At 38.3% G+C, this 26,541-nt stretch overlaps 1 protein-coding gene across 1 annotated transcript in view; it reads left to right on the forward strand.

Moving 5' to 3' along the window:
• Positions 1-26,541, forward strand: part of CACNA1A (calcium voltage-gated channel subunit alpha1 A) — a gene marked incomplete at its 3' end in the record, with an annotated part of 288,487 nt that overhangs the window by 170,208 nt on the left and 91,738 nt on the right. Inside the window, exons 23-27 of the mRNA XM_081320424.1 lie at positions 3,065-3,124; positions 5,139-5,245; positions 21,280-21,376; positions 22,561-22,721; positions 25,714-25,854. Of these exons, the coding sequence (XP_081176550.1) occupies positions 3,065-3,124; positions 5,139-5,245; positions 21,280-21,376; positions 22,561-22,721; positions 25,714-25,854 (566 nt within the window). The remainder of the gene's footprint in view (positions 1-3,064; positions 3,125-5,138; positions 5,246-21,279; positions 21,377-22,560; positions 22,722-25,713; positions 25,855-26,541) is intronic.

Raw genomic sequence — 26,541 nt, forward strand, 5'->3', positions numbered from 1 at the left:
TGCAAAGAGTTTCTGTTCTAGCTCTCTGCTCCAAAGTCCACAGATGAGTCAGTCTCGAAGCCTTTCCTCTAAGTCTGAAAATTGGCACAGGCACGAAGCTTGTCTCAACGCCGCGATGAATTACATTGCCAACTCTCCGGGTTGTTGAACTCGTTGTTCAAAGGCATGCCTCCATGTTATCACAGACAATTTGAGCTGGAAATGGTTGCTGAGCCGTTTCTTCAGGTCCGTACAAGTAACAGGCTCCAGCTGCGCCAGTGCGACCAAGTTCTCCGCAATATCAAAGGTTGCAGGCCCGCAGACACAGAGGGGTGTTGTGGCCTTCAGGCCATCTTCAGCGACTTGGTTGGCGCAGAGGTAGTTTTCGACCCTCGCGATGTAGGATGCCCATCTCTCTGGGTGAGTAACATCAAACTCCTCAAGCTTTCCGACCTTCGCCATCTTTGGGAAGTCTTTGCAGGTTGGGCCTCTTGTTGCCTTGTCCTGCTTCTTCTGTAGGCCCTGGGACTGGTCCGCAAGGCGAATGGTCAGTAGCGTGGCTTGCTAGGCCGACCGAGGGGGGGGACACGTTCCCTGCCAGGCACTTTGCGGGCCTCACCCCCCTAGTGACTTTCAGCTCTTCCGAAGAAACAGGATCCCATCCTTGTCGCCAGTGTTGTGCAGTGGATTCTTGGGAAGCAGGAGGCAAGACGAGAGGGTCCAAACAGGAACATTGTTTTATTGTAGTAACAGGAACAGAACTGAACTCAGAGGCTTCTGCGCAGCTATTTATACGGTTGGCCACTAGGCAGCGGCCAATAGGTTTAAAGGAACCTATTCCCGCCCCAGAGTCAACCAATGATCGTCCTGGAGACTGCATGTCTGGGCAGCCAGTGACCGTTACACAGACACCCTAATTAAGCAATCTAAGCAGCATTTGAAGACACGTGAAAACAGTTCAAGCAAAAGGCCCAATACATTACACTGATAGGGAAAAGAAATATTCTTGCCTCTAATTGTCTCTCTTTTGAGAGTCTCTCCTTTCACTCTTTGCAGGTGTGTGGGTGTGTAATAAATAATCAGTGTTGCATAAACATTCTGGTACCCTTAAGAAATAGTATCACTGCTCAGTTCAGGACTCAGGGTGAACTTAAAAATTACTGCAAGAGATTTTAGTTGTAAGCCTTTTATTCATTTGATCTTATACTGAATGGCAGATTAACTTTAAGTTTTGCAAAAGTACAGATGCTATTTGTTGTGGGAGCAGCCTGTTCGTGTTAGTTTAACCTCAGCCTAAAGATTATCATGCCCTTATTTTATTTGATATGCTTTATACTGTTGTTTTGCTGACCTTCTCAATAAGTGTTGATTTATTTCAAATCAGTTTCATATCTATAGATGATCTTGCTGTTTCCCCCTCATATTCATCTTTTTCCTAGGAACTTCAAAAATCAAGGGATAACAAAAGATATAGTGTCCTATTTAGAAATGATAATTCTCTGCTATAATTGAGGAGATAGCAACAGCAATAGCACTTAGATTTTTATAGCACTCTGTAGTGCTTTACAGCAATCTCTGAGCAGTTTACAATGTCAGCACATTGCCCCCAACAGTCTGGGTCCCCATTTTACTGACCTTGGAAGGATGGAAGGCTGAGTCAACTTTGAGCCAGTCAGGATCGAACTCCTGTGAGCAGAGTTAACCTGCAATACTGCATTCTAACCACTGCACCACAATGGCTGCTGAAATGTTAAATCAACATACAATGTAAAATTCAGCACTAATGTACGGAAAAACAGCTGATGAATCAAAGTACAATATAAAATTTAATAGTTTCATAAGGAAAAGCACAGGCTTTGAAGATGTACATCAACTTTCTGCTTATCCTTTTGTTAGTATGATAGGATTAATACTTTTCTTACAACATAACTTTAATTCACTTTAATTCAACATTTAATTCAAACGCTATATTAAAGTAGGACAACTGGTGTCCTTTAGAAGGAGGTGTATGTATACGCATATGCACACACATACACACACACACACACATTGTTCTTCAGTAAAACAAGGGACATTTATTTTCAATGTAATATGTTGCCCCGTGTGCCTAATAAAATTCAGTTCATTTGTTTGGTTTCTTACAGGGAAAACAATGCTGTTTCTTACAATGTGGGTATCACCCATTTATAAGGAAAGATTCTTTTCTTAGTTTTTATTATTATTGACTAGTTTGTTTCTTTATTTTTATCAACAGAGAATTGTTCTTTTTTTTTTTCCCTCTCAACATTTTCAATCCAGACTGATTAAACCTAAGAACTTTTCTACATGTGGAGATGACAGTTATTTCAGGTCACTCCTCCTCCCTCTGTCTCCATAATACTGTGAGGTCACATGAGACTAACAACTATCAGCTTGACTCCTACTCCTAGGAGAATGCTGTGAAAACAATTTGCAGTGTTTCCTCTGGAGCTGCGAGAGAAGACCAGTTCTCGCCTTGGTCAGTTTCTCCCTTTCTGCCAGATAGCCTGGCACTCTTCCCCTTTGCCACATTCACAACCAATTCCTCTGCACTGATACTGAGGAGGGGCTCTGCTGCTCCCCAAATACAATAGTCTTTACAGAACATTATTTTTAATACTCCCTCCAACTGGAGGGTACGCTAGCCAACTCAAGAAGGGAAAGCTGAGGATAGCTGCTAAGTGCCACTCAGTTATGTGGACGTGCTGTTCACATGTATTTGGAGCTATGAGCCATGTGGGAAAGTTCTTATTTTAAAACCCATTTTCCCCATTCACCCACCATCTTCATATTTTCCACCATGATTGCAGAGATTAGTACATAGTGTACAAGGAAACTAATTCTTCCTGACCAAAGTAAAGCTAACCTGATTTTGTTGTTTCAGACATTCTGATTATGTGTGGGGGTCTTTCCTTTGCGGGAAAGGAAAGGAATGCCTTTTGAATGCCTCCTCAAGATTTGCTCGCTTCACACTGGTTTGATTGCAAGATCAGTTAGGCTCATCTATTTCAAAGGAGTTAGCAAGTCTTGAACTGTATATTTTTATTATTTTCTCTCCCTCCTCTAGGTTCTTCGTTACTTTGATTATGTCTTCACAGGTGTCTTCACATTTGAAATGGTTGTTAAGGTTAGTAAGGTTAAAATCTGTTGATGTGGGGTGGGGCTGATATTAGCGTAGCTTTGTTGCAGGCATGATGTTTTGAGAACAAGAACTCATTTTCCACATCCAGTAAACAATTCCGTATCCTTTCAACTCTCTTCCTGAGCAATCACTGAAATAAGAAACTGCTGGTGTGTTTACAAAAGCATTCGCAAACCACCACCACAATTTCATCTTGGACCTAAGAAGAAGTGTAAGCAAAGCTACCATCATAAATGAGTACAATGTAGTGAACCAGATTTAAATGCTCAGCTGTTTGAATTCACTATTTCATACACACATGCAATCAGACTTTTTTTTCTTCTCCTTACTAAATGTAGTTATGAGTATGATAATTTGATTCCGGAGGAATTAACCGTAGCTAGCTCTTAAATTAGACCTAGCAAATAGGAGGAACTTTTTGGAATTAAAAAGCAAGCTCTGGTGTGTTTTCTTCTGGACTCACCTCACCTCTCCACTTTCAAACTATTCCAGCGGGTACTGTGGATCTTTTCTTACTTAGCCAGAAACATTTCTATACAAGTAAAGTTATGATTATGATTATTTTATCTGGTAATATAATATATTTTAAAGACACAATAAGGCCCTTTCTCTCATTCACAAAATACTGTATTTATTGGCGTATAACATGCACTTTTTCTTCCTGAAAATAGGGGGCAAATGATGTGTGCGTGTTATACGCCGATATAATGTTAATGACCCATAGTAAATACCGCGCCTTTTTAAAATGAGGTGCGTGTTATACGCCGGTGCGTGTTATACGCCGATAAATACGGGTAAATAGATGGAAATTTATGAATACTTAAGATGTATGTATGGCATGAGAAGAGACATATGTCAAATTAGGGTTTTCAGTCATGCTTTTACTTTCAATATCACCAATACTCTGATTTGTCAGTGAACCTAGCAGGTATTTATAGTGGTTCAAGGACCCAGATAAGTTGTATTATCAGATTATCAACTCTTTCTCCAATTTGCAAAGTCTAATAATAAACTAGCCTCAAGATTTGCTAATCTCTGGTTTATCTTGGAATATGGCTTATGTCTCATTTTGGTCTTACGGTGCTAGTAGCATTTTTACTACGCTGGCTGCTTTGTGGATTGTAGGTTTCACCTTCTTGATTTTTTTTCAAGTGCATGCTAAAGTATTATCATGTGACAGAACATTTCCAACATAATAAGGGGAGAGTCAATATATCCTGAAATACTGTACCAGTATTTTTTTTTACAATAGTCTTTGAAATAGCTCTGAATTTAAAGGCTATTTTCCAGATTATTAAAGTGATACATTTAGCTGCACAAAAATGAGCACAGCTCTTGAAGAGTATTTTTATAGTATGATATTGATTCTAGTTGTAATGTGGGATAATAGCTCCTATGTGACAGAGTTTAAGAGAAATAATCATAAATCCTAGACAGATTCATTTCTCTTCAAATACCATTTTGAAGCACCAACATCATAAAATACATGGGAGAGAATATTATGATTGTGAACACTATGCATCCAGGAAAATAATAGTATTTAAAAGTCTTATACGTATTCTAGCACACCAGTTCTCAAGTATACCAATTCATTCATTCCAAAATTCTTTAGGTCAGTCTTTGATCTCTGAACTAGATGTATTATTATTATTATTATTATTATTATTATTATTATTATTATTATTATTATTAATGTTGTTGTTGATGATGATGATGATGATGATGATGATGATGATGATGATGATAATAATAATAATAATAATAATAATAATAATAATAATAATAATAATAATAATAATATCCTTGTGCATACATATTGTAATTTATCCTTAGTATTTTTATTTTCTTGCAAGAAAGTTCCTTTTTAGACCCTTCACCTTCTCTTTTGTAAAGTGGGTGAGATTAATATTCAGACTGAATATTTCAGGGCTGCAGTTAATCAAAATCATGTGTATTGATTTGGAAACCTGAATTTCTTTGCTTTGTCTGGTTTTTGCAGATGATTGATTTAGGACTGATCCTTCATCGGGGCTCTTATTTTCGGGATCTGTGGAACATCTTGGATTTCATTGTAGTCAGTGGAGCATTAGTGGCATTTGCCTTCACGTAAGTTTCTTAGGGTTAGCTCTCTAGGGTTATAAGTGCTTGCTTTCTTTTTCTCTTTTTGTTTTAAACAAACATAGCTGCTTCTCCTTCAACTGGAAGAATTTCTTGTTGAAGTTTGATGCATGATGGATTGTTTATAATTTTCAACATTTATATGACTTGCCCACTGTTTTTCATCATGTTCCCTCTTCCAATGCCAGCTTAAGTCATCATAGAGCATGGATACTCAGCTGTGTGTCCCCCTCCCAATTGGCTTGGGATAGCCCTTGCATGTGGAGCTTTTCCCTGACAGACTATTAGCAGAATAGTCGGCTCTGCAAAGGTTTGAGGCAACTTAGCTGTCACAATAAGTTCCTATACTGTGTTCAGTAAATATGTTGTGATACTGCTTTCTGGGATTACAGTGCCAAACATTCACAAGATAGATATCCAGAGTGAAAACTAGGAGTCAGTCTATTTATAGAGAGAGTTCTGCTACTCTCTTTTCAGATCGGTGGAAATAGTTTCTCAAACGTAGAACCAACTTGTATTTATGAACGTTACATTTAGAGTAAGTTTTCTCACAATTTCTCACACTCCATCATCAAATTAATAACAACAATGGTTGTAATTGTCTTCATTGTCATATCATCAAGAATTGTGTGAGAAATCAATGTAGTCTGCTCTTGGTTTATCAGTGAATTTAAAAAAACAAAAACATTCCAGTCAACCTCACTGACCTTAACTACTAGCTAGTAAATACAATAAAGGTAAAGCTAAAGATTTCCCTGTCCAGTCATGTCCAACTTGGGAGTGGTGTTCATCTCTGTTTCTTGACCAAGGGAGCCAAAGACATCTTTTGTGGTGATGTGACCAGCATGACTATATGCCAAAGGCGCACAAAACGCTGCTATTTTTATTTTATTTTATTTATTTATTTATTTTTTATTTTAATTCCATTTATATCCCGCCCTTCTCCGAAGACTCAGGGCGGCTTACAAGCTTAGCAGTAGCCTTCATTCTATGTATATGCCTGCTTATTAGGGCTTTCATACACCCCCCAAGCGGCATTATTACAAAGTCAGCTTAATTGCCCCCAACAATCTGGGTCCTCATTTTACCTACCTCGGAAGGATGGAAGGCTGAGTCAACCTTGAGCCTGGTGGGATGCGAACCTGCACTAATTGCAGGCAGCTGGTGTTACTTAAGGAGGCATTAGCCCACTGCTCCACCAAGTGGAGTGAAGTGGTACCTATTTATCTATTTGCATGCTAGATGGACAAGACCTGGGGTAGGAACTCACCCTGTTGTGCAGTATTCTGGTTTTGAACAGAGGTTATCAACATAGCCATCACCCTGAGCCATCGCGCCCTTTCACTAAATACAATAGTCAATGTTTATTACAAAATTCAGGTTATTTGAGGTCACACTAAAACAGCTAGGAACTTTTCATTTGATATTTAAATTCTTTAAACAGATTACAGGGTGTGTAAAACAGGGCTTTACTCTTTAGATATAGGAGATTTAGTCAAAAGTTTTCCAATAAATAGAGATATCATGAATTATAACCAAGAATCTTCTGGTTGTAAGAAAATATAATATACAGAAAATAAAATATTAAATAGGTGATTTCTTTTTCAGTTAGCAGTTTCAGCTAACTATTATTTACTCTGCATTACCACGAGTTCATTAGAAGCTATATAAACTGGCCCTAGTTCCTTATTTATTTTACCAAATAATGGAAGTCAAAGAGAAAATTACGCAAGGGCACTGTGGCGAATATAAACATTAGAGATGGAAAATGCTGTGTATAAATTATACTGCGGATTCTAAAGGTATACTATATCTTTGACATTAACCGAATCTGTAATTGCTCCCTTAGTGACAAATTCCAGAGGACAAATTAGCACCATTTTCTTTTCTCTATAGAAATAATTTTGAGATGCTTGGACCAATTTAGAATAGAAAATAAAAGCAATGTCTCCCACAATTGTCCCTAGTCTCATGCCCTGAACATTTGTTGCCCTGGAAGGCCTACAAACTGTACTGACTTTAATGGGGAAGACTGGTCTAACAGCTTTTTATTCATAATTATCAAAGTATATGGGATTTTTAAAAAAAGAATATTGTTTTAGTATTTAAAAGAAAAAGACCCAATAAATGTTTTAAAGACATTAAGAAAAAATACACATATTCCATTTCAATTTTTAAATAAAATATTATATGATCTTGTGAAAATTTATTGATCAGTCTTTTTATTGCATCATTAAAGAACCAATACATAAGCAGACAGAGAACACATGTCATCAATCTAAGATTGTAAATCCAGAATGGAATTTTCCATTGTAAAAGAGTACTTTTTTGCTCTGCTCCATGTCCAGGGAATTCATTATTTTTTATATACAGTATTGCTCAATTTCAAAATGCTGGTGTATGATTTAGAATAAGCTATATTTAAATCATAATACTTTAACCAGCAATATATAACAACCTTACACTAGGTAGTAAACTAAAACAGAACAATGATGGAAAACATACATTATATGCTTTACTTCATGGATTACTGCCTTGTTGTGGCAAAGGGGCTTGCGTAATTCAATGAAGCTATGAGCTATGCCATCCAGGGCCACCCAAGACGGACAGGTCATAGCAGAGAGTTCTGACAAAACATGATCCACTGGAGGAATAATACCTCCCTAAAAAACCTTGGCCCAGCTGGTAGCACCTCATAAGGGCCCCTTTCCAGGGTTACAGGAGAAGACCGTCAATGGTTTTGAAGGCAGAAGAGGGCTCTATGCCCCAATGGTGGATAAAATGACAGAACCATCTTCTAGGAGAAGGGAAAGTCTGCTTTCAAACTGCCTTGTGGCTATATCTACTACTGGAAAAGGCTTCAGGAGTCAACCTCGAGGTAAAATCCGGAGCTGGATTGACTGTGTACAATCACATTCTGGTAACTCCTGTGACACAGCTGGAACTAATCATATTGGCCTCGCCATTCCATTGGACTATTTCAGCGATGTGGAGAAGGGGGATCCTCCATATTAATCTACCCAGGCCTCATGCTCTGGAGAGGACACTCCAGCTTTGCATACAGTATTGAAACAACATGGGAAGTGGCAGTTGCCGGTTATAAGTCTTTGTTTGATTGGCATAGAGTGTGATGCCAGGGGCCCTCTTTCGACGGTGGGAGAGGTCATTGTACCTCACTAGGCAGCTACCACCCACCTTAAGCTGGGCAGCCCCCAGCCAGTAAGGTGCTGCCCTGCCACGGTCTGCTAACCTCACAGGGTGCGTGGTGTTTAGGGTCAAAGCTGACAAGCACATCAATAACTCTGCACCATGCAACAAACATAAGAAAATTTTAGCCCTAAAGTTGGGCACTTGGAATGTTCAATGACCCCGGCCTTTCTGATGATTTGCAAGAAATAGATGATGTACGTAAGACAGCTGCAATCGACATGGAGCTGAGCAGACTGCAGATGGACATTGTTGCCCTTCAAGAGACAAGGCTGTCAGATTCAGGATCTGTTAAGGAGAGAAACTTCTCATTCTTTTGGCAGGGAAAACCATTGAATGAGACTAGGGAATATGGGGTTGGCTTTGCGGTCAGAAACACCCTACTAGGATTCATTACTCCACCTACTGCAGGAAGTGAAAGAATTCTGTCCCTGCAGCTCCACTCATCAACATGGCTGGTTACTCTTATTAGCACATATGCACCGACATTATCATCTTCAGTAGAATTCAAAGACAAATTCTACAACGATCTGGCTGCTAACATAAAGAAAATCCCTGAGAAAGAACCACTGTTTATCCTTGGCGATTTTAATGCCAGAGTTGGAGCTGATTATAGTTTTTGGCCCACCTGTCTAGGTCAGTTCGGTGTCGGGAAGATGAACGAAAATGGCCAACGCCTGCTGGAGTTTTGCTGCTACTATGGTTTTTGTGTTAGCAATACATTCTTTAAAACAAAGCCTCAACACAGAGTTTCTTGGAGACTTGGCACCAGCTCGACTTGATTCTTACCAGGTGCTCCAACCTTCCCAGTATTATAATCACACACAGCTACCAGGGTGCTGATTGTGATACAGACCACTCCTTGGTGTGCAACAAAATAAAACTGAAAACAAAGAGATTGCATCACTCGAAGAAGGAAGGAAGACCACGAATTGACATCAGCAAGACCCACAATCAGGGCAAAGTGGAGGAATTTGCACAAGCACTCAAGGAAACTCTCCCAGGCCCGGCTGAAGCAAACGCATTTGAACGATGGGAATATTTCAAGAATGCTGTTTATAACACCGCCTTGTCAGTATTTGGTAAAGAGATCAGAAAGACAGCAGATTGGTGTGAAGCCCATTCAGAGGAGCTGATGCCAGCCATCGAGGAAAAAAGGAGAGCTCTAATTGCATATAAAGCCTGTGAGCTGCTCATAGCAAAGTCAAACAGACCACCAGGAGATGTGCTAATGACAATTGGCTGCAGCTTTGCTCTTGGATCCAGACAGCAGCTGACACAGCAACATCAAGGGGATGTACGATGGCATCAAGCAGGCCTTAGGTCCAACACAGAAGAAATCTGCCCCTCTGAAGTCTGCTACAGGCTAGGTTATCCAGGACCGAGCACAGAAGATGGCACACTGGGTGCAGCATTACTCTGAGTTATATTCCAGAGAAAATGGGGTAAATGAAGAAGCATTAAATAATATTGAGTGCCTGCCTGTCTTGGAGGAGCTTGACAGTGAACCAACTTTAGAAGAACTAAACGCGGCCCTGGATTCCCTTGCCTCCAGCAAGGCACCCAGGAAAGATAACATCCCTGCCAAAATTCTGAAGTGCTGCAAAGAGAACATCCATACGAACTGCATGAAATCTTCTGTCTTTGTTGGAGGGAAGATGGAGTGCCACAGGACATGAAGGATGCAAACAAAGGCGACAGGGACTGTAACAACTACTACGGCATCTCTCTTCTCAGTGTTGCAGGGAAGCTGCTTGCCCGTGTTGTACTGAAGAGGCTCCAGGTGCTTGCAGAGAGAGTCTACCCAGAATCACAGTGTGGATTCCACTACTGACATGGTATTTTCCCTTAGACCAGACATGTCAAACACAAGGCCCAGGGGCCAGATCCGGCCCGTGAAGTGGTTTCATGCGGCCCGCGAAACCATCCTGGAAACAGTCAGGGAATGGCCCCCACTGCCTTGGCCCTGGCCCAGAGACCCTCCTCCTGCCAGAGACCCTCAGATCTGTCCCACTCCTGCCCAGGCTCCCATAGGCACCCTTGATGCGAACGATGTAGAGCTGGCCACGCCCACCCAGTAGACCATACACACTTTAGCCACACCTACCCAGTAGGCCACACCCACCCAGGCCACACCCACCCAGCCCCCTGAGGGCAACCGCAATGCTGATGCGGCCCTCAATGAAATTGAGTTTGACACCCCTGCCTTAGACAGTTGCAGGAGAAATGCAGGGAATAAAGACAGCCACTTTTCATAGCCTTCATAGAACTTACAAAGGCTTTTGACTTGGTTAGTAGGGATGGCCTTTATAAAATTCTCCCCAAGACTGGATGTCCACCTCAGCTCCTCAACATCATCAGGTCCTTTCACGAGGAAATGAAGGGCACTGTAGTTTTTGATGGCTTAACATCAGATTCCTTTGACATTCGAAGTGGAGTGAAGCAGGGCTGCGTCCTCGCACCAACTTTATTCAGGATCTTTTTTGCTGTCATGCTGAAACACGCTTTTGGAACTGCAACAGAGGATATTTATCTCTGGACCAGATCAGATGGAAAACTCTTTAATCTCTCTAGATTGAGAGCAAAGTCTAAAGTCCAGCTGAAATACCTATGGGATTTCCTCTTTGCTGACGATGCTGCCGTTACTGCTCACTCTGCCGAAGACCTTCAACAACTACTTAATGGACTGCTTTAGCAAGGCCTGCCAAGACTTTGCAGTCCCTACATTTACAATCTGCACAAGAACTGGAGGTCATCCATGACTTTGTGTACCTCGACTCAACTATCTCCAACACTCTCTCTTTAAATACTGAGCTGAATAAACGTATTGGTAAAGCAGCCACCACATTTTCCAGACTTACAAAGAGAGTATGGCTTAATAAGAAGCAGACAGAACATACAAAGATCCAGGTCTATAGAGCCTGCATCTTGAGCACACTCTTGTACTGTAGTGAGTCTTGGACCCTTTACGCACGGCAGGAGAGAAAGCTGAATACCTTCCATATGCACTGACTTTGACATATTCTAGGTATCACCTGGCATGGCAAAGTTCCAAATAGTTCCTGGAACATGCTGGAATTTCTAGCATGTATACACTATTGAAACAGTGACGTCTACTCTGGCTTGGGCTGATGGTCGGATTCCAAAAGATCTTCTGTATGGAGAACTAGTGCAGGGAAAGCACTCCAGAGGGAGACCAGAGCTGCAATATAAGGATATCTGCAAGAGGAATCTAAAGGCCTTGGGAATCGACATTAACAGCTGAGAAACCTTGACCTCTGATCGTTCAGCCTGGAGGCTAAAGACGCAGCACGGCCTTCTCCAATTTGAAGAGACACTTGTGTGGCAGGCTGAGGCAAAGAGGCAGTCCCAGAACCAGCGAAATCTGGAGGCTGGACAGGGGACAGATTGTATCTGCCCTCAGTGTGGAAGGGACTGCCATTCTCGAATTGGCCTTTTTAGCCACACCAGATGCTGCTTTAGGACCTCTTTTCAGAGCACGATACCATAGTCTCTCGAGACTGAAGGATGCCAGTGATGCAATGATACTTTACTATCTCCTCTAACATGTATCCTTCCAGCATAGAATATAAAATTATTTCAAGCAACTGTCATGAATCTTAATATTATTCAATAAAATGCTATAGATCTATAATAAAAACATTTCACTGTTGATAGTAATTCATGAGTTTTAGTTGCTAATGCATCTGAACCAAATTGTAAAATCAGAAGGTAGGTCTTTAGAGATAAACGTCATTTTAAACATACAATTGCTGAGTAGTTTACAATTTGCACTTTAATGATCATGAAAGATAGAAAGGGCAAGCAAAGAGGAGGGAATACAGTAAAGCTGGAATAAGATTATCTCATGAGGTCAAAACCTATATGTATTAGTTTCTTCACTGCAATGTTTAGACAAAAAAGAGATTTTTGCCCAGAGTTTGTTTTTACTTTTTTTAGTATTATTTAATTGTTCTCCATCAAGTTTTTACAGTACCTTAGAAGATAAAATACGTACATATCTGCTTATTCCTATTTATTTCCCTTTTTAACAGCATATCATAAAAATAAAATATGATCCAGAAGTCCAGAAATTGACTCAATTTATGTAGTCAGCATTTCTGCTGAAATATTTATCTTACTTTTCACCTTATCTGATTGTCCTATTTCATTTTCAAGCTCTTTCATATTATAGCAAATGTCATATACAGTATGTGTGTGTGTGTGTGTGTGTGTGTGTGTGTGATCAAATAGCATATTTGATCTCCTTTGAGTACACTTCTTATTGTATGCTTTGCAAGATCACCTACTTTCCCTAGGCTGTTTCCTTTGGCAGAGTTGGTTTGCTGCATTGGGGCTACAAGAAACATTCTTTAGTATTGTCCAGAAGATGGTGAGAAGATTTTGCTCAGTAGATACAATTGGCCACTACTTTCAAGAGCCTGAATTCTGAATTTTTGTTGATTGGTTCTGTGGAGCTTAAGGAATGGTCTATATGGCCTGATATTAAGACTGGTCTGATCACAGAGAGAGATCTTCTTTCATAGCATGTAGTTGTGGCTTGGAAGGAGGAAATCCAGCCATTCTCTAGCATCCTTGTTTTGTGGACATGCATGATGTCAGGCCTGCAGATTCTGTCCACATAGACTTCTCCTACAATGAAGCAGCCAGTCTTGTACTCTTATACACTCACATGACATCTCTCCCTAGTAGGAGCAAAATCTGAGCATTTGGATCAAGTGATAAAATATGTCTCACTATTGGCTGCAATTGGAACTAATGTAATGCAGCTTTTAGTATGGGAATCTCTTCACTGTTGTCCAATGTGCTATCACAGTCTATCAGAGTTGATAGAAGGAAGGTGATGCTACCCCTGATGGATTTGATCAGAAGACACTTGCTTTTCCTCTGTAAGTTTTTATAGTACCCTACACTAGAAGATATTTAGGGCCTGCTATTCAATGTGGGCACTAGGGGGCCATTCTGTTTACCTCATAGTAGCACTAACGTTGGAAAGTCAGCCGTACTTTGGGTGCATTATTTCAACATGATTTAAGCTAACATTATTGCTAAACCACAGTAGATGGGTTAAAATTTTACACCAGGCTGAAATCTCAAAGGGTAATTAGTTAGACAGGAAGCTAGTTGTGCTACTTGTAAACTTGATCAGCATATAAATAAAAGCATCAAAATCACCTGGGAGAAATAAGATTTTTGCATGGGACTTCTTTTACTGTTCTATTTTCATAAGAAACAATACATTTGAAACCCATTTAATAGACAGCTTGACTTATACTATTTCAGAGTTTCTATACATTAATTCAGAATAAGCCTATTGTTTTTAAGCAATAATAAGTTGAAGTGATAGTTAATTTTCAATAAAGTAGAAATGAAATTTCAACTCAAAACAGATGCTGGGTGCAAAGAATGGTCTAAAAATAGAATGGCAAGAAATGATAAGATAACAAAGTTGTGATTTTCTGTTACTCTGAAATATTGATGATGATCACCTCTTCTAAGCAAAGGTTCCCTAGATGTGTAATCCCTATTACAAATTTTAGGTTCTATTTGCTTTGTGGTGGATTAAAAGACATGCAGAATAAGAGAAGGCACTTTGAACAGAACATTCTACAATTAGCATATTTGTTTGCTCAGCTGTAGAACAGCCAAAAGAGGAAGAATTCTGAGTCAGATGCTGACCAATGTTTGTGTAATGAGCAAGCTCCAGTAAGTTTGTAAAGGAATGAATGCTCTTGCAGTTACCTAATATTATGTGTGGTGATAATTCAGTTGGTTCTAACAAACTCCCATAAATATTCCTTCTTTTGAATTTAAGGTATTTCGAAGTACGTAAGTTGTTATTCTATAATCACCTTGTCATTCGTGGAATGACTAAAACTGACAACTTATATTTTTATTCCTCCATGTTTTTCCACTGCTTCTTCTCTCATTTCTTATTATGAAATTAATAGGACAGAATAGCTTCATGATTTGTTTTGAATCGTAAGCAGTAGCTTATTTTGAAACATTTTTAAAACTTGAGTCCTAATATTTCCTGGATAGAATAAGGTGAGCTATGAATTCAGTCTACAAGAAATTTACATTTCTATTGGTAATCTGTAATGTTTCTATTTCAAAAGCAGCAGAAGTGAATCAGCTATACAGTCTGTACAGATGGAGATGACAAAAATGGAATTGGTTTCTCAGTAAAGTGAGGCTCAAGAACATACAAATGAAAATAGCTCTTATTTTCATGTTATTTTCTGAGATCTAGAAACTTGGAAAAGTGGTAGAATATGGCTAAATTTCAAAGAATAAATTACCTTTCCTTAACGTACCTTTCCTTAACTTACCTTTTTTTAACATCTTTTCCTTCATGCTCCCTTGATCACTGTTGATATGGTTATTTTTTTTAGTCAGTCCATTTCAGTTAACTGAATAAGCATCTGTCCTATTTTCTGCTGTGTTGCTATCACATGACACTATATACTATTGTGTATTTTATTGTGTCATACTTCATATTATTGTCCATCCCTCAGAGGTTATATTCTGGAATATAAGGCACCTTTCATGACTATTTTCTAGGTTTGAGCTGAGAATCTCAATAAACCTCAGTTGTGTTACTAAAAGCTTAAAACCTGTAACTATGATGCTATCACGATCTGTTTTGGGATAAAAACATTATTTTGATAGAGAAAGTTACCAGAGCTGCATGAAAAAGTTGGATTTCTATCATTGTTGGTGAATGAACCAAAGCACACTCTATCCATAGTTCTACGCAAAACATGAAGCCTGTTCTCTCCATATTAATTGCTTATATTCATTGTTCGTTGTTCATATTTATTATTAAAATATTCCATATTTTCATATTTATCTCACAGTAGTAATTGTGAGAGGATCAAGGTGTCCTAGTGGACCACCACTTAAGTATGAATCAGCAGTGAGCTGTAGCTGCCAAATAAGCCAATGCAGTCCTAGACTATATCAATAAAGGGATAGCATCAAGACAACAAGAAGTACTATAACTTCTTGTTGTCTTCATGCTATCCCTCTGTTGATTACTCTGTGCTGGTGAAACCACACTTAGAATATGGCATTCAGTTCTGACTACCAAAATATAAAAAACATGTTAAGATCCTGGAAAATGTGCAGAGAAAAGCAACAAAGATGATAAAGAGTCTGGAGGCTAAATTGTGTGACAGATGCTTGAGGGAGCTAGGTATGTTTAACCTATCAAAGAGAAGAATTAGGAGGGGCATGGTAACTATCTTCCAGGACTTGAAGAGCTGTCACTAAAAAGAGGGGATTGACTTATTCTCCAAGGCACCAGGGAATAGGACAAGAAGTAATGGGTAGAAGCTTGGTAAAGAGAGATCAAATCCAGAGGGAAGGAAAAATTTTCAAACAGTGAGAATGAAATCATTTGCCTCCTGGGATTGTGGGTACTCCATCACTGGAGGTTTTCAAAAACAGACTGGACAACCATTTGAGTGAGATAGCAAAAGGCTCCTGCCTTGAGTAGGGGATTACACTTGAAGACCCCCAAGGTCGCTTTCAGTCCTATGATTCTATCATTTCTATTGGAACTAAGACTCACTGTGTTTTGACAAGCTCAAATTGCCTTCCCAGAGCATGTATAATTCTCACAATCTTTAACCAGCATAACAAATGACCATGCTGCCTCTAGAATATGGGGCTTACTCATTTGCTAATTGATGTGTTTTCTGCCTTTCGTTGAATCAGCCAAAAGCTATGCCAGTATGAAACCTAATGTTCCCATCACTAAATCTAATTTTGCTTCTATTGCCTGTTGACTCATTTTACATCACCTGATTTCCCTACAAGGTAATGAGTAAGAAAGCTTTACAAAACTTATATACCTTGATTCTCCCCTTAAACAATATTGGAAATGGGGGTGACACTATTTTAACACTTGTGCTACTAAGAATTCCATACCTGAGGTTCCCATGCATGGGAATGTGGCAGAGAACAATGTTGGTAGGACATATCTGTAACACAATTAAATGCAAATAGGAAAAGTCCTTATGGGACTTGTATAGTAATCCAAGACATTTGGAATATAACAAGTTAGTAAAGATTATTCTATTAAGCATGCTTAGGAGTTTAGAGTCTTTCAATTGAACATCATTCCTCAATCAAGGTTTATTTTCTGGTTAGCGATGAAGGAATTATGGGTGCCCTCCATTTAGTGAAATTTTCCAAGAAAAGAATTTAAGATAATATTTCAAATAAAAATCAATCTGTAAGTATTAGCTAAGGGATGAACAATAAAGATATCTGGATGCTGCCCTTTGCCATCATGTTATTTTTAATCAGAAATTTTAGAGATAAATAGGCTTGTCCTTGATGTAGGACATGCAAAACCTCAGTGACACTATGCAAGTGGAGGGTTGTCTCAACAGTAGAAAGCTCATCTTGCTAATCTATACACATGTAGATAATTTACTGAAGTAAATTTCTTCCATCTACTTCAAGGCAGTAGCTGAAGAACAAATAAGTGTCCTGTCTGTAAAAGGCATTACATAGTATGGTATCATTAGATTTTATGTTCTGTGTTCTCTTTCTGATTGTTACTCACTTTCTTTGTCTCTTCCTTTCACTGCCACTTCACAACAGGAGCAGCTCACGGTAAAGTCTTTCTGTCTGTCTGCCTCTATCACTTTCTCTCCCAAACACTCTCTGGTATACATGCTATTTATTTATGTGAATCTGATTATGCATCATTGTGTGTGACTAATATGATTGGAAAGCAAAACAAATTGGAGCTCTTTTTATCTCTCTCCAAACATCAGACATATCATTGATTTTGTTCCATCTCACACTGAGTTTGGATTATTGTGCCTTCCTGTCAGGTTACACTTTCTAAGAATCAGTTTCGTTGTAGTAAACTTGAACTAGAGACAGTAGTTGGTTTTTGCCTTGTTGGACCATTGAAAACAACATTCCAGTTAACCTGAGGACAAGCAATGGTGGCTGGAACATTGTTGGGTCTGGTTAAAAAGTCCAGATTGCTAAGAATTGTGGCAGAGGTAGTCCTTTGTTCTGCGATCAGATATTTCATTCTCTGTTCTGAATACTTATTTTTAATACCCACTAAATATTTATGCGGGAGAAGAAGATATTTTGCAAGGCTGCTAAAAGAAACATGTTACTGCTAGACATCACAATACAGTATGATTCATTAATTCGAATCAATATAAAAATCCTCAATACATTATGATGTCACTATCTAGAACCAGTTATTTGTCTCTCTCCTATAGAAGCATTACAAACAGAAGTTCTTCAAAAGGCTGCCACAGTGGCACTGATGCTGAGAGTAAATATATGTTTAATCAAATGTCAAAAACCATCTATCCATGCTAAAAATATTTTTTTGAGAATCAGATACTTTGTATTACCAGACTGCTCTTAGGCGTTGACATAAATGTAAAATCTTCATCACTGTCATCATCATCATCACTATTCAACAATGTAAGCTAGATAGGGGCATCAAAGAAGCAGTTACAGTAATGATGGCTACCTATATGGTTATATTGCTTGGACATTTTATTTATGTACGGTATTTGATTTCTATAGCCACCCCTCTCAACCAGTGTCTCTGAGCAGCATATATCATAAAAATATAAAAATAATTAAAATAACACAAAATAAATATATATATGGTTGCCAAATAAAGCTTTTGGCAGGCCCAGGCACAAAGCTTCATAACCACATAGATTTTCTTAATTTATATCTATAATGTAGTTATTTTTATTTCTCAAGTCAGTCCAGTAGTAGAAAAACTGACTTGCAGGCTTTAAATGTATCTTCATTCTATTGAAGTTTTAAAAGCTGCTCTATTACATATAAAAACCAGATTCTTGAACACTTGCCAACCTATTGGATTTTGGAAAGAATGACAGTGTCCTTTAAATAAACATCTGATGTCTTTAAGCATCAGTGTTTAGATGGCTTTGAAATATTGTGATGTCTACCAAAGCCATTATGCCTACAAGGGAGTCAGAACTGAGGGACTTTAGGAACATTTGAAAAAGTTCTATAAAGGCATTCTGTTTATAGGGAAATACAAAAAATAACCTGGCCATCCAAAGTGATTCAAGTACAATTTGTTGAAAGCTGGGGTCTAAAGTGACATTTGAGTGAGAAAGCAACTAATTAGCCTGAAGCTTCTCAGGGCTCATGTTTAAAATGTACGAAAATGAGCCAAATATCTCCATAAAACTATTCTTGGTTTATATCTTTTGCATGTGTTTTTCTATACTGTAGTAATGAGCAATTGATAAATTTATTTGTCATTCTTCAGCCAATTTTTGCTAGTTTTTCAGAAGCTTTCTTTGGAAGATGTAGTTAATTTACTGAGCTTACAGGCTGTTTAAAAAAAGACTAGTTTCCCCAACCTTGGAGTAAAATTGACGCTGGGGGGGAATCGAAGCAATTAGACTGAATCTAAATAGTTTGTGCTTTTTGTCTTTTATTCCTTGGGTCCATGTATTTTATGTGTGAAACGTATCGGCATGCAAGCTTGCTCAGATGAGCTTGATGGAATTTCCTCCTATAGTTCAGCCCAGTAGAGAAGGCTTTGCAAGGGCCATTTGCACAACACAGTCAACCCAGCCCCAGTCAGGTTTGCTCATATTTGTCTGCCAATAGCACCTCGCCTGGTATGACTGGCTTGGTTCGGCAATGGCCACGGTTGCAATCACCACAGGAGCTGCTGAGGAAATTGGGAGAATTTCATTTTTCTCTGCACATCTTGTCTCCTCCAGCTTGAGAGAGGAAATTCAAAATATATGCTGACATGATTGAGGTTGGCAAGGTAAGGGGGGCACTGTCCACCTTTTTGGCCTGCATTTAGCTTCCTGCGTGGGTGGTGAGAAGATCCATACTGAAGCAGCCCAGAGTGCCAGTGCCTTAAATGGGCCTGTCTTCATAAGCCTGTAGTAGTTCACTCACAGACATCAGGAGGGACAGTTAACTCTTTGGCAAGCATTTTATATATCATAAGTGTATTATTGACTGGGAAGTTTGCTTAGTTTTGTTTGAGACTAAAACTAGCCACCACAAAGAGAATTGGAGAGTCAGTAAGTTTGCACAATTGCTTACTTCTAGCACACCCTCTCCACTGACCCAAATACTTTTCCTAAATGGGACTTAAAGTATCATTTGTTTAAAAAAAAAAAAAGCAAATACTGCAGTCATCTAAAAACCAGAGCACTGCAGAATGAACTCTGAATTCTCTCCAATGCAAAGGCTTTTCTGGACATGCAGCAAAATAGGTTAGGTATATATTCATTTTCATATGCAACCAAATTTTGACCCAGAAAACAATAATTTCTGCCATATTTCCCCTCTGAGCATTTTTGACGTGATAGAGGACAAAAAAAAAGCTTTAAGCATATACAGTAAAAAGCTTTAAGCATATACAGTAGTTGCCTTTTCTCTTTGTGTAACACATCTGAAAATAAGATTTATACTGCTGTTTCATGGTAATTTTGTGTAAGGTATCTGCAAAACTGGACCCCTAAGCCCTATAATATGTCCCTGCAAGGAGCAGAATATTCTTTTACCATGAGGTATAGATTTCTCTGCAGAAATACTACCAAATATTTTCAAACGTTGCCAAAGTGCAACTTCTTCTCATTCTTTATGCTTAATCTGTCAGAAAATCCACAATAAAATGAAAAAGGAATCTTTTTTGTTTTGATGTGCCAGTACGCTCAGATACACAACCAACTGAAAATAACACTTTTTTAAAAAATGTGGCATAAAAATGAGGCTGTGATCTAAGTTGTGTGTATTTGTTTATGTATATATTTCAAATCATGGTGAGACTGTGAAGTGAACCTACCGGCACAGAAGGTAATGCAATGCAGCATAGAAAGATAGACTACGAATCATCACATTTGCAAGATTTGTGAATCTTGGGGAAACTTGGGAATTTGGTAGAAATGGAATTTTTTAAGCCTGTTTATCAACTACTATTAATGAATACCCAAAACAGAGGCACATTACTTTTTATATCCCAGTGCAATTGCACCTAGTAGGATGTAGACCACATGTCAGACAACTAAAAAAAAGCTTTAAAGAAAAATCCTTATTAGGTTGTATCAGGCACCTGGCTGACTTACTCTGGATTCAGCCCTGGTTTGTACTTAGCTGGAAGACTACCAGGGAATTCTATGGCAGGCTGGAAAATCAGGAGGAAACATCCTGGAAGAATGAAAGACGACAGTGACAATTTTTTTCCAGCTGTTACTGAGGAAACTGCACAGATACTGTATATCAATGAAGTCTGCAGGAGCTGGAGACCTTTTGTTAAAGCCAAAATCTTCTGTGAGAACTCACAATTAGACAAAACTTCAAAGTATTTGCATACTTACTTTAATTCTCACAGGGTTATTAAATCCTTAGATACCTGCAGGTTAAAGCAGCTCTTAAAGGGGTGATTGTAAAACAGTTTAATGGAGAGATATTGAAAGAGCACTCTAATAGATAAAGAAATAGATGAAATCAAAAGCATACTAGATGAATGGAGGGAATAAATTGATGTTTGAAACAGACATGTGATATAACTGGTAAATCAAACAGTTTCTAGGGCAACATTTTATTTATGAAAACATCGACAAAAGGTGTGTGGATGACCAAAAACGGGTAGCATTTATACAGTGTTATTGGCATCCTGGTTATAAAATAGATTGTATCTCTATATTTGGAAACACTCTGTTAGGATTATTGTGGAGATCCAGCTTCATTTTTTTTCCTGCTTTCTTTCCCCATCCAACATGTCCCTACAGAGGCAGTAAAGGGAAAGACATCAACACCATTAAATCCTTACGTGTCCTTCGTGTCCTCAGACCCCTCAAAACTATCAAGCGGTTGCCAAAGCTCAAGGTATGTTTGGGATAGAAGTGTAAAAAGCAAGCAGAAAACCCCCCTCGGGCTGGAATCTTTGATTTAATGGTGTGTGAGAGTGTGTGTATATATTATATATAAAAACACACACACACACACATACATATTCCATAGTAATTTGAAGAAAAGATAGAGCAAGAAGGCTGAAGTCAGGCTTCATGCTCTTTCACGAAAAGGCATGAACATTAGGTTCCTTCATTAGCTTTCACATACTTATTTGATGCACAGTATCATCTAAAGGAGAGATATTATAATTGAACTTAATTTTCCTTGTATTCTTGTGTTTTGGATAATCGAAATCTGCTCACTTTTAGTCTTCATGCACCTAATGGTCTCTAGTTTAGGAAATGCTTTTTTATGAATTACCATGGTATCGATGTGATATTTTCCTAACTGTAATTTAATTGGTAAGGTCAGTACATTCTTATTTTCATATCTCTCTGATTCTACATTTTTTAAAAAGAAATATTTCCTCCACATCCATAGATGTGTTTACCTGCCCACTGAAGTTAACTTTAAAAAAAATTATTATCATGCCATAAGACTATTGGTTTGGCTGCAACAGATGCGGTGACTCGTAAACTGGATACAGCTGAAAAGTAGTTTCTTTTTTAGAAAGACAAATTATTACTCTGGTTTAGGAACTCTAAATCTATGCAAGCCTGGAAGATATTTGGGGTAGCAGTGAAGATTTTTTTTAAAAAAAGTTGTCCTCCTTAGGACCAATTTATGTGAAGAACAGTTTCAACATTAATTTTCTAGGTTTTTGTGACAGGTATCAGAAACTGTGCACTGTCCCTTTTGTTAAGTGAGCTTAAATGGGTAATCTCATTGACGGTGACAGTAGAATTGCACAATATATTGTGGAAATCAGTGGACGTTTTCACTGTGTTAGTATGGCTTTTAAATACATTTTAGATTTTTAATAAGTTTGAAACTTCTATGTTAAGAATATGTACTGTTGCCTACTTTTAAGGTATTTTCATTTACTTTTCAGTACTGGTAGTTTAGGGTTGCATGTTACCTGTTTTATTTGATCGTCTATATGATGGCATTTCTCTCACATACAAACATACTTCTTAAGCAGGAGGGACAGCTTTACAGATTAAGATACAAATAAACATAACCTAGTCAAATCTTACCAGAGTATCTGTTTTTCACAGGCTGTCTTTGACTGTGTGGTGAATTCACTCAAAAATGTCCTCAATATTCTCATTGTATACATGCTCTTCATGTTCATCTTCGCTGTGGTTGCTGTCCAGCTCTTTAAGGGCAGGTTCTTCTACTGCACGGATGAATCCAAGGAGTTTGAAAAGGACTGCAGGTACATAGCCTCCTCTCATTCAGTTTTTTTAATTCAATGCTTTTCTTCTATATGGCCAATCCTGTAACTTATAAGAAGCTCTATGACTCATAAAGCTATAACCTTTATAATTCCCTGTGTCACATTGCCAATGCATTCAGGGCAAGCCAGTAGCTTCCAATGCATTATTTTCTGATATTTATTTAATTAATTTGTATAGCTGCTCATCTTGCAGATGTGTCTCTGGATTTCTAACTGCTCATTAAAACAAAATAAAGAACAGCTAGAAATCAAGACACAATGAGTTCTAGTCCCGCCTTAGGCATGAAAATCTGCTGGGTAACTTTGGACCACACACTCTCTCTGAGCCCTGCTCACCTAACAGGTTTGTTGTGGGGAAAGTAGGAAGAAGAAGAAGTATTAGTTATGTCCATCGCCTTGAGTTATTGAGTTACATATGTCCTGATTAGCATATTTTTACATTAATAAAAAATTTTTTATAGCTTGCCTATATCAAAATAATTTCCTGAAGTTATAATCTAATTCAGTAAAGTATTCTATTTTTACATTTATCTCTATTATGCTATCCATTTTAAGTTGATGGATACAGTTTAAAACAATGTGAGGAGTTGGTGCTCTGATAAATCTGGCCTTTTTTTCTTTAATAATTATTTCTGATCTGGTGGTTATCATGGTGTCATTTTAAATGTATGATTTTTATGGTTTTAAAGGTTCACAGAAAAACTTTACTACATGGAGTTGGTAGCAGTAAACTATATTGTAAATTGAAGTAGCCAATATTTCTGTAGTAAAAGTACATAACCTTAAAGAAACAGTGAATAAAAGGAAATATTTGCAGGTTACAGATTTCTATTCTCTTGAAGTCATGATGATTTATTACAGGTGTGTGGAGATAAAACTGCATTTCTGAACAGAACTGCAAATGCTAGTAAAAAGAGATGATTAAGGAGCTGAAACATATTTAAAAGAGGTCAAGTGTTAGTCCACTCCCCAAGAGAGGCTATGGAAAGCATAGATAAAATTCTAGAATTTCTTAATTCTGTGATAGATTCATTAATGGGTAATGAACTGTATTAAAAAGGAAGGAAAACAACACAACTATGTTCATTTTTAAATCAGTACACAGCTCTTCTTACCTCACTCCAGATTTAATATCCCTCTAGTGCAGGGGTGTCAAACTCAATTTCATTGAGGGCCGCATCAGCATTATGGTTGCCGTCAGGGGGCCGGGTGGGTATGGCCAGGGGTAGGCGTGGCCTACTGGGTGGGCGTGACTAGAGTGCGTATGGCCTACTGGGTGGGAATGGCCAGCTCTACATTGTTCTCATCAAGGGTGCCTATGGGGGCCTGGGCAGGAGTGGGACAGATCTGAGGGTCTCTGGCAGAAGGAGGGTCTCTGGGCCAGGGCCAAGGCAGTGGGGGCCGTTCCCTCACTGTTTCCAGGATGGCTTCACGGGCCACATGAAACCACTTCGCGGGCCAGATCCAGCCCCCGGGCCTTGTGTTTGACATGTCTGCTCTAGTGGTTATGTTATATAAAGGATAATCTGCCTTGACACTCCTTTTCCAATATGACTTGGTTCAGTCTCTCTTACAGACATGCAGAACTTAAATAATCATTTACTGCAATTTAGATAGTTTAGTTTCCTTTCTTTCTCAGTCAATATTCCTGGACCTTTGCTACTAAACTATCCGTAAAGATGTTCTCAATAGGTTCATTTATTGAATTGAATCAATTTGTCTTAAAACACCTGAGGAAATAGGTAACAATGGACTAGAAGGATCCCTTAATTTATGGATGCAATTAGAGAATAACTCAAAGCAAGTTGAAACATTCCTCTAGATTCTTGAGCACAGATGTCAAACTCGATCACATCACGTGACGTATCGTGACATTTTTTGCCTTTGTGGAGCTGAGGTGGGCATGGCCTGTGTGTGACACATCCAGCCCATGGGCTGCCAGTTTGACACCCCTGTTCTAGAGCTTCAAAGACATAACTGAGATAGGGATTGTTTCTTTATCATCATAGCTACCAGAGAATAATATATGAGGCATTCTCACTTGTGTTGATTCATTTTGACCTGGGTTTTTCCCCATTTGTGTTCAAGGTGCCATTCCATCTTTTTCTGTTCCCAAAACCAGTCTATCAGGGAGCCAAACAAGCTCTGTTTACGAGAGAACTATTTGGGAGTTTTTAAGCCAAGGACACAAATCAACCCCTTTGCTGTTCAAATTATTTTGGCTATGACCACACATAAGGCATGCCCAAATCCCCTAAGAATCCATCGCTGCTCGTCATTTTAACTGATCCATCACCTTTATAGAGAGATAATAAACCTATTGTTGTCATGGCAATCATAAAGTCCTGAGTCATACACTTATCTGAGATGGAATCAATTTATTTTGCTTTACTGAAAACATGCTACTATTGAAAATCTAAGATTAGGCAAAGATACTGCAGACATGTTTAGCTGGTTTTTCAGAATTTTGTATGGGAAAAACATCTTAAAACAATTCAGTCTACATTTTCAGCACTGAAAAAACTTTAGATTCTTCAAATTGCTAAAGAATTGGTCTCTTAACATTGTTTGCAAGTTGGCAAATTTATTTGGGGGAAATATATGGAGCAACTCAAAATAATGCAAAATTATTGTATTGAAAATTATCCTAATGAATTTATTTGGCTTCATCCCCAGTTAAATATTATAGTATCAACATTTTAATAAACTTTGTTTATAAATTAACTTCTCATAATTATCTGTTTATTTGGGGAGACTAACATCAGATTAATAGCTTCATAGTAGTAAAGTTTGCTTGATTAACCTTTCAGTCAATCTTGAAACCTGAATAAATAATAAACATCTCTTTTGTCATTCTCATTTGAATGTTAATGCTGTCAAAGAGACCATTTACATCTTAGAAGATTCTTATTGAATTGCTATACTCCATTGTGTAAACATGTTTCTGAATACTTTTGTTGATCTTCCTTAGAGGCGAATATTTAGTCTATGAGAAGAACAATGAAGTGAAGGCTGAGAGACGAGAGTGGAGAAAATACGATTTCCATTATGACAATGTGCTATGGGCACTGCTTACCCTTTTCACTGTGTCTACAGGAGAAGGTTGGCCAGAGTAAGTTATTGATGAAAATAAGGATGTTCTCAAATGATAGGGACCCATAGCATCTAACTGGTTATCATTAGATAAGAATGTTGGACTAAACTAATCCTTGATCTGAATTACATAAATTATGCAGATGAGGTCATTATGCTACTTTTGTCTACGCTTTTCTAATATGTTTATTCTTATCATATGAAAATACCACCTCAGTTGAATAGATTATTTATTTACAATGGCACAGCATATTAAAAACTTGATCAACCAACATGAAAAAACAAAGTACGTGGGGCAGATAACAAAAAACCCACATATTCTGACATTGGATTAACCTCCAAAATTTATAGACTATCAAACAACATTTTGCAATATATAGAGAAATGGATATATTTTTGTTTTATAGTGTACTATTCTAGTCAAACAAATCTGAGATTGTTATTATGAAAGTGGTTACAACGAAAAGTGAATTTCTTTATATATAATTAACAATATAAAGCAATATAGGTTGGAATTTCAGAAGTACCAGCACCTCAAAATCAGAGACTGGCATGAGAAATTTTATTAAGCTTCTTTATGCCTACCATAGGGACGCAGTGGCTCAGTGGGTTAGGATGCTGAGCTTGTCAGTCAGATGGTCGGCAGTTTGGCGGGTCAAATCCCGAGTGCCGCGTAACAGAGTGAGCGCCTGTTACTCGTCCCAGC

This window comes from Vipera berus (assembly GCF_964194415.1).
Source record: "Vipera berus genome assembly, chromosome: 2".
In the NCBI taxonomy this organism is placed as follows: Eukaryota; Metazoa; Chordata; class Lepidosauria; order Squamata; family Viperidae; genus Vipera; species Vipera berus.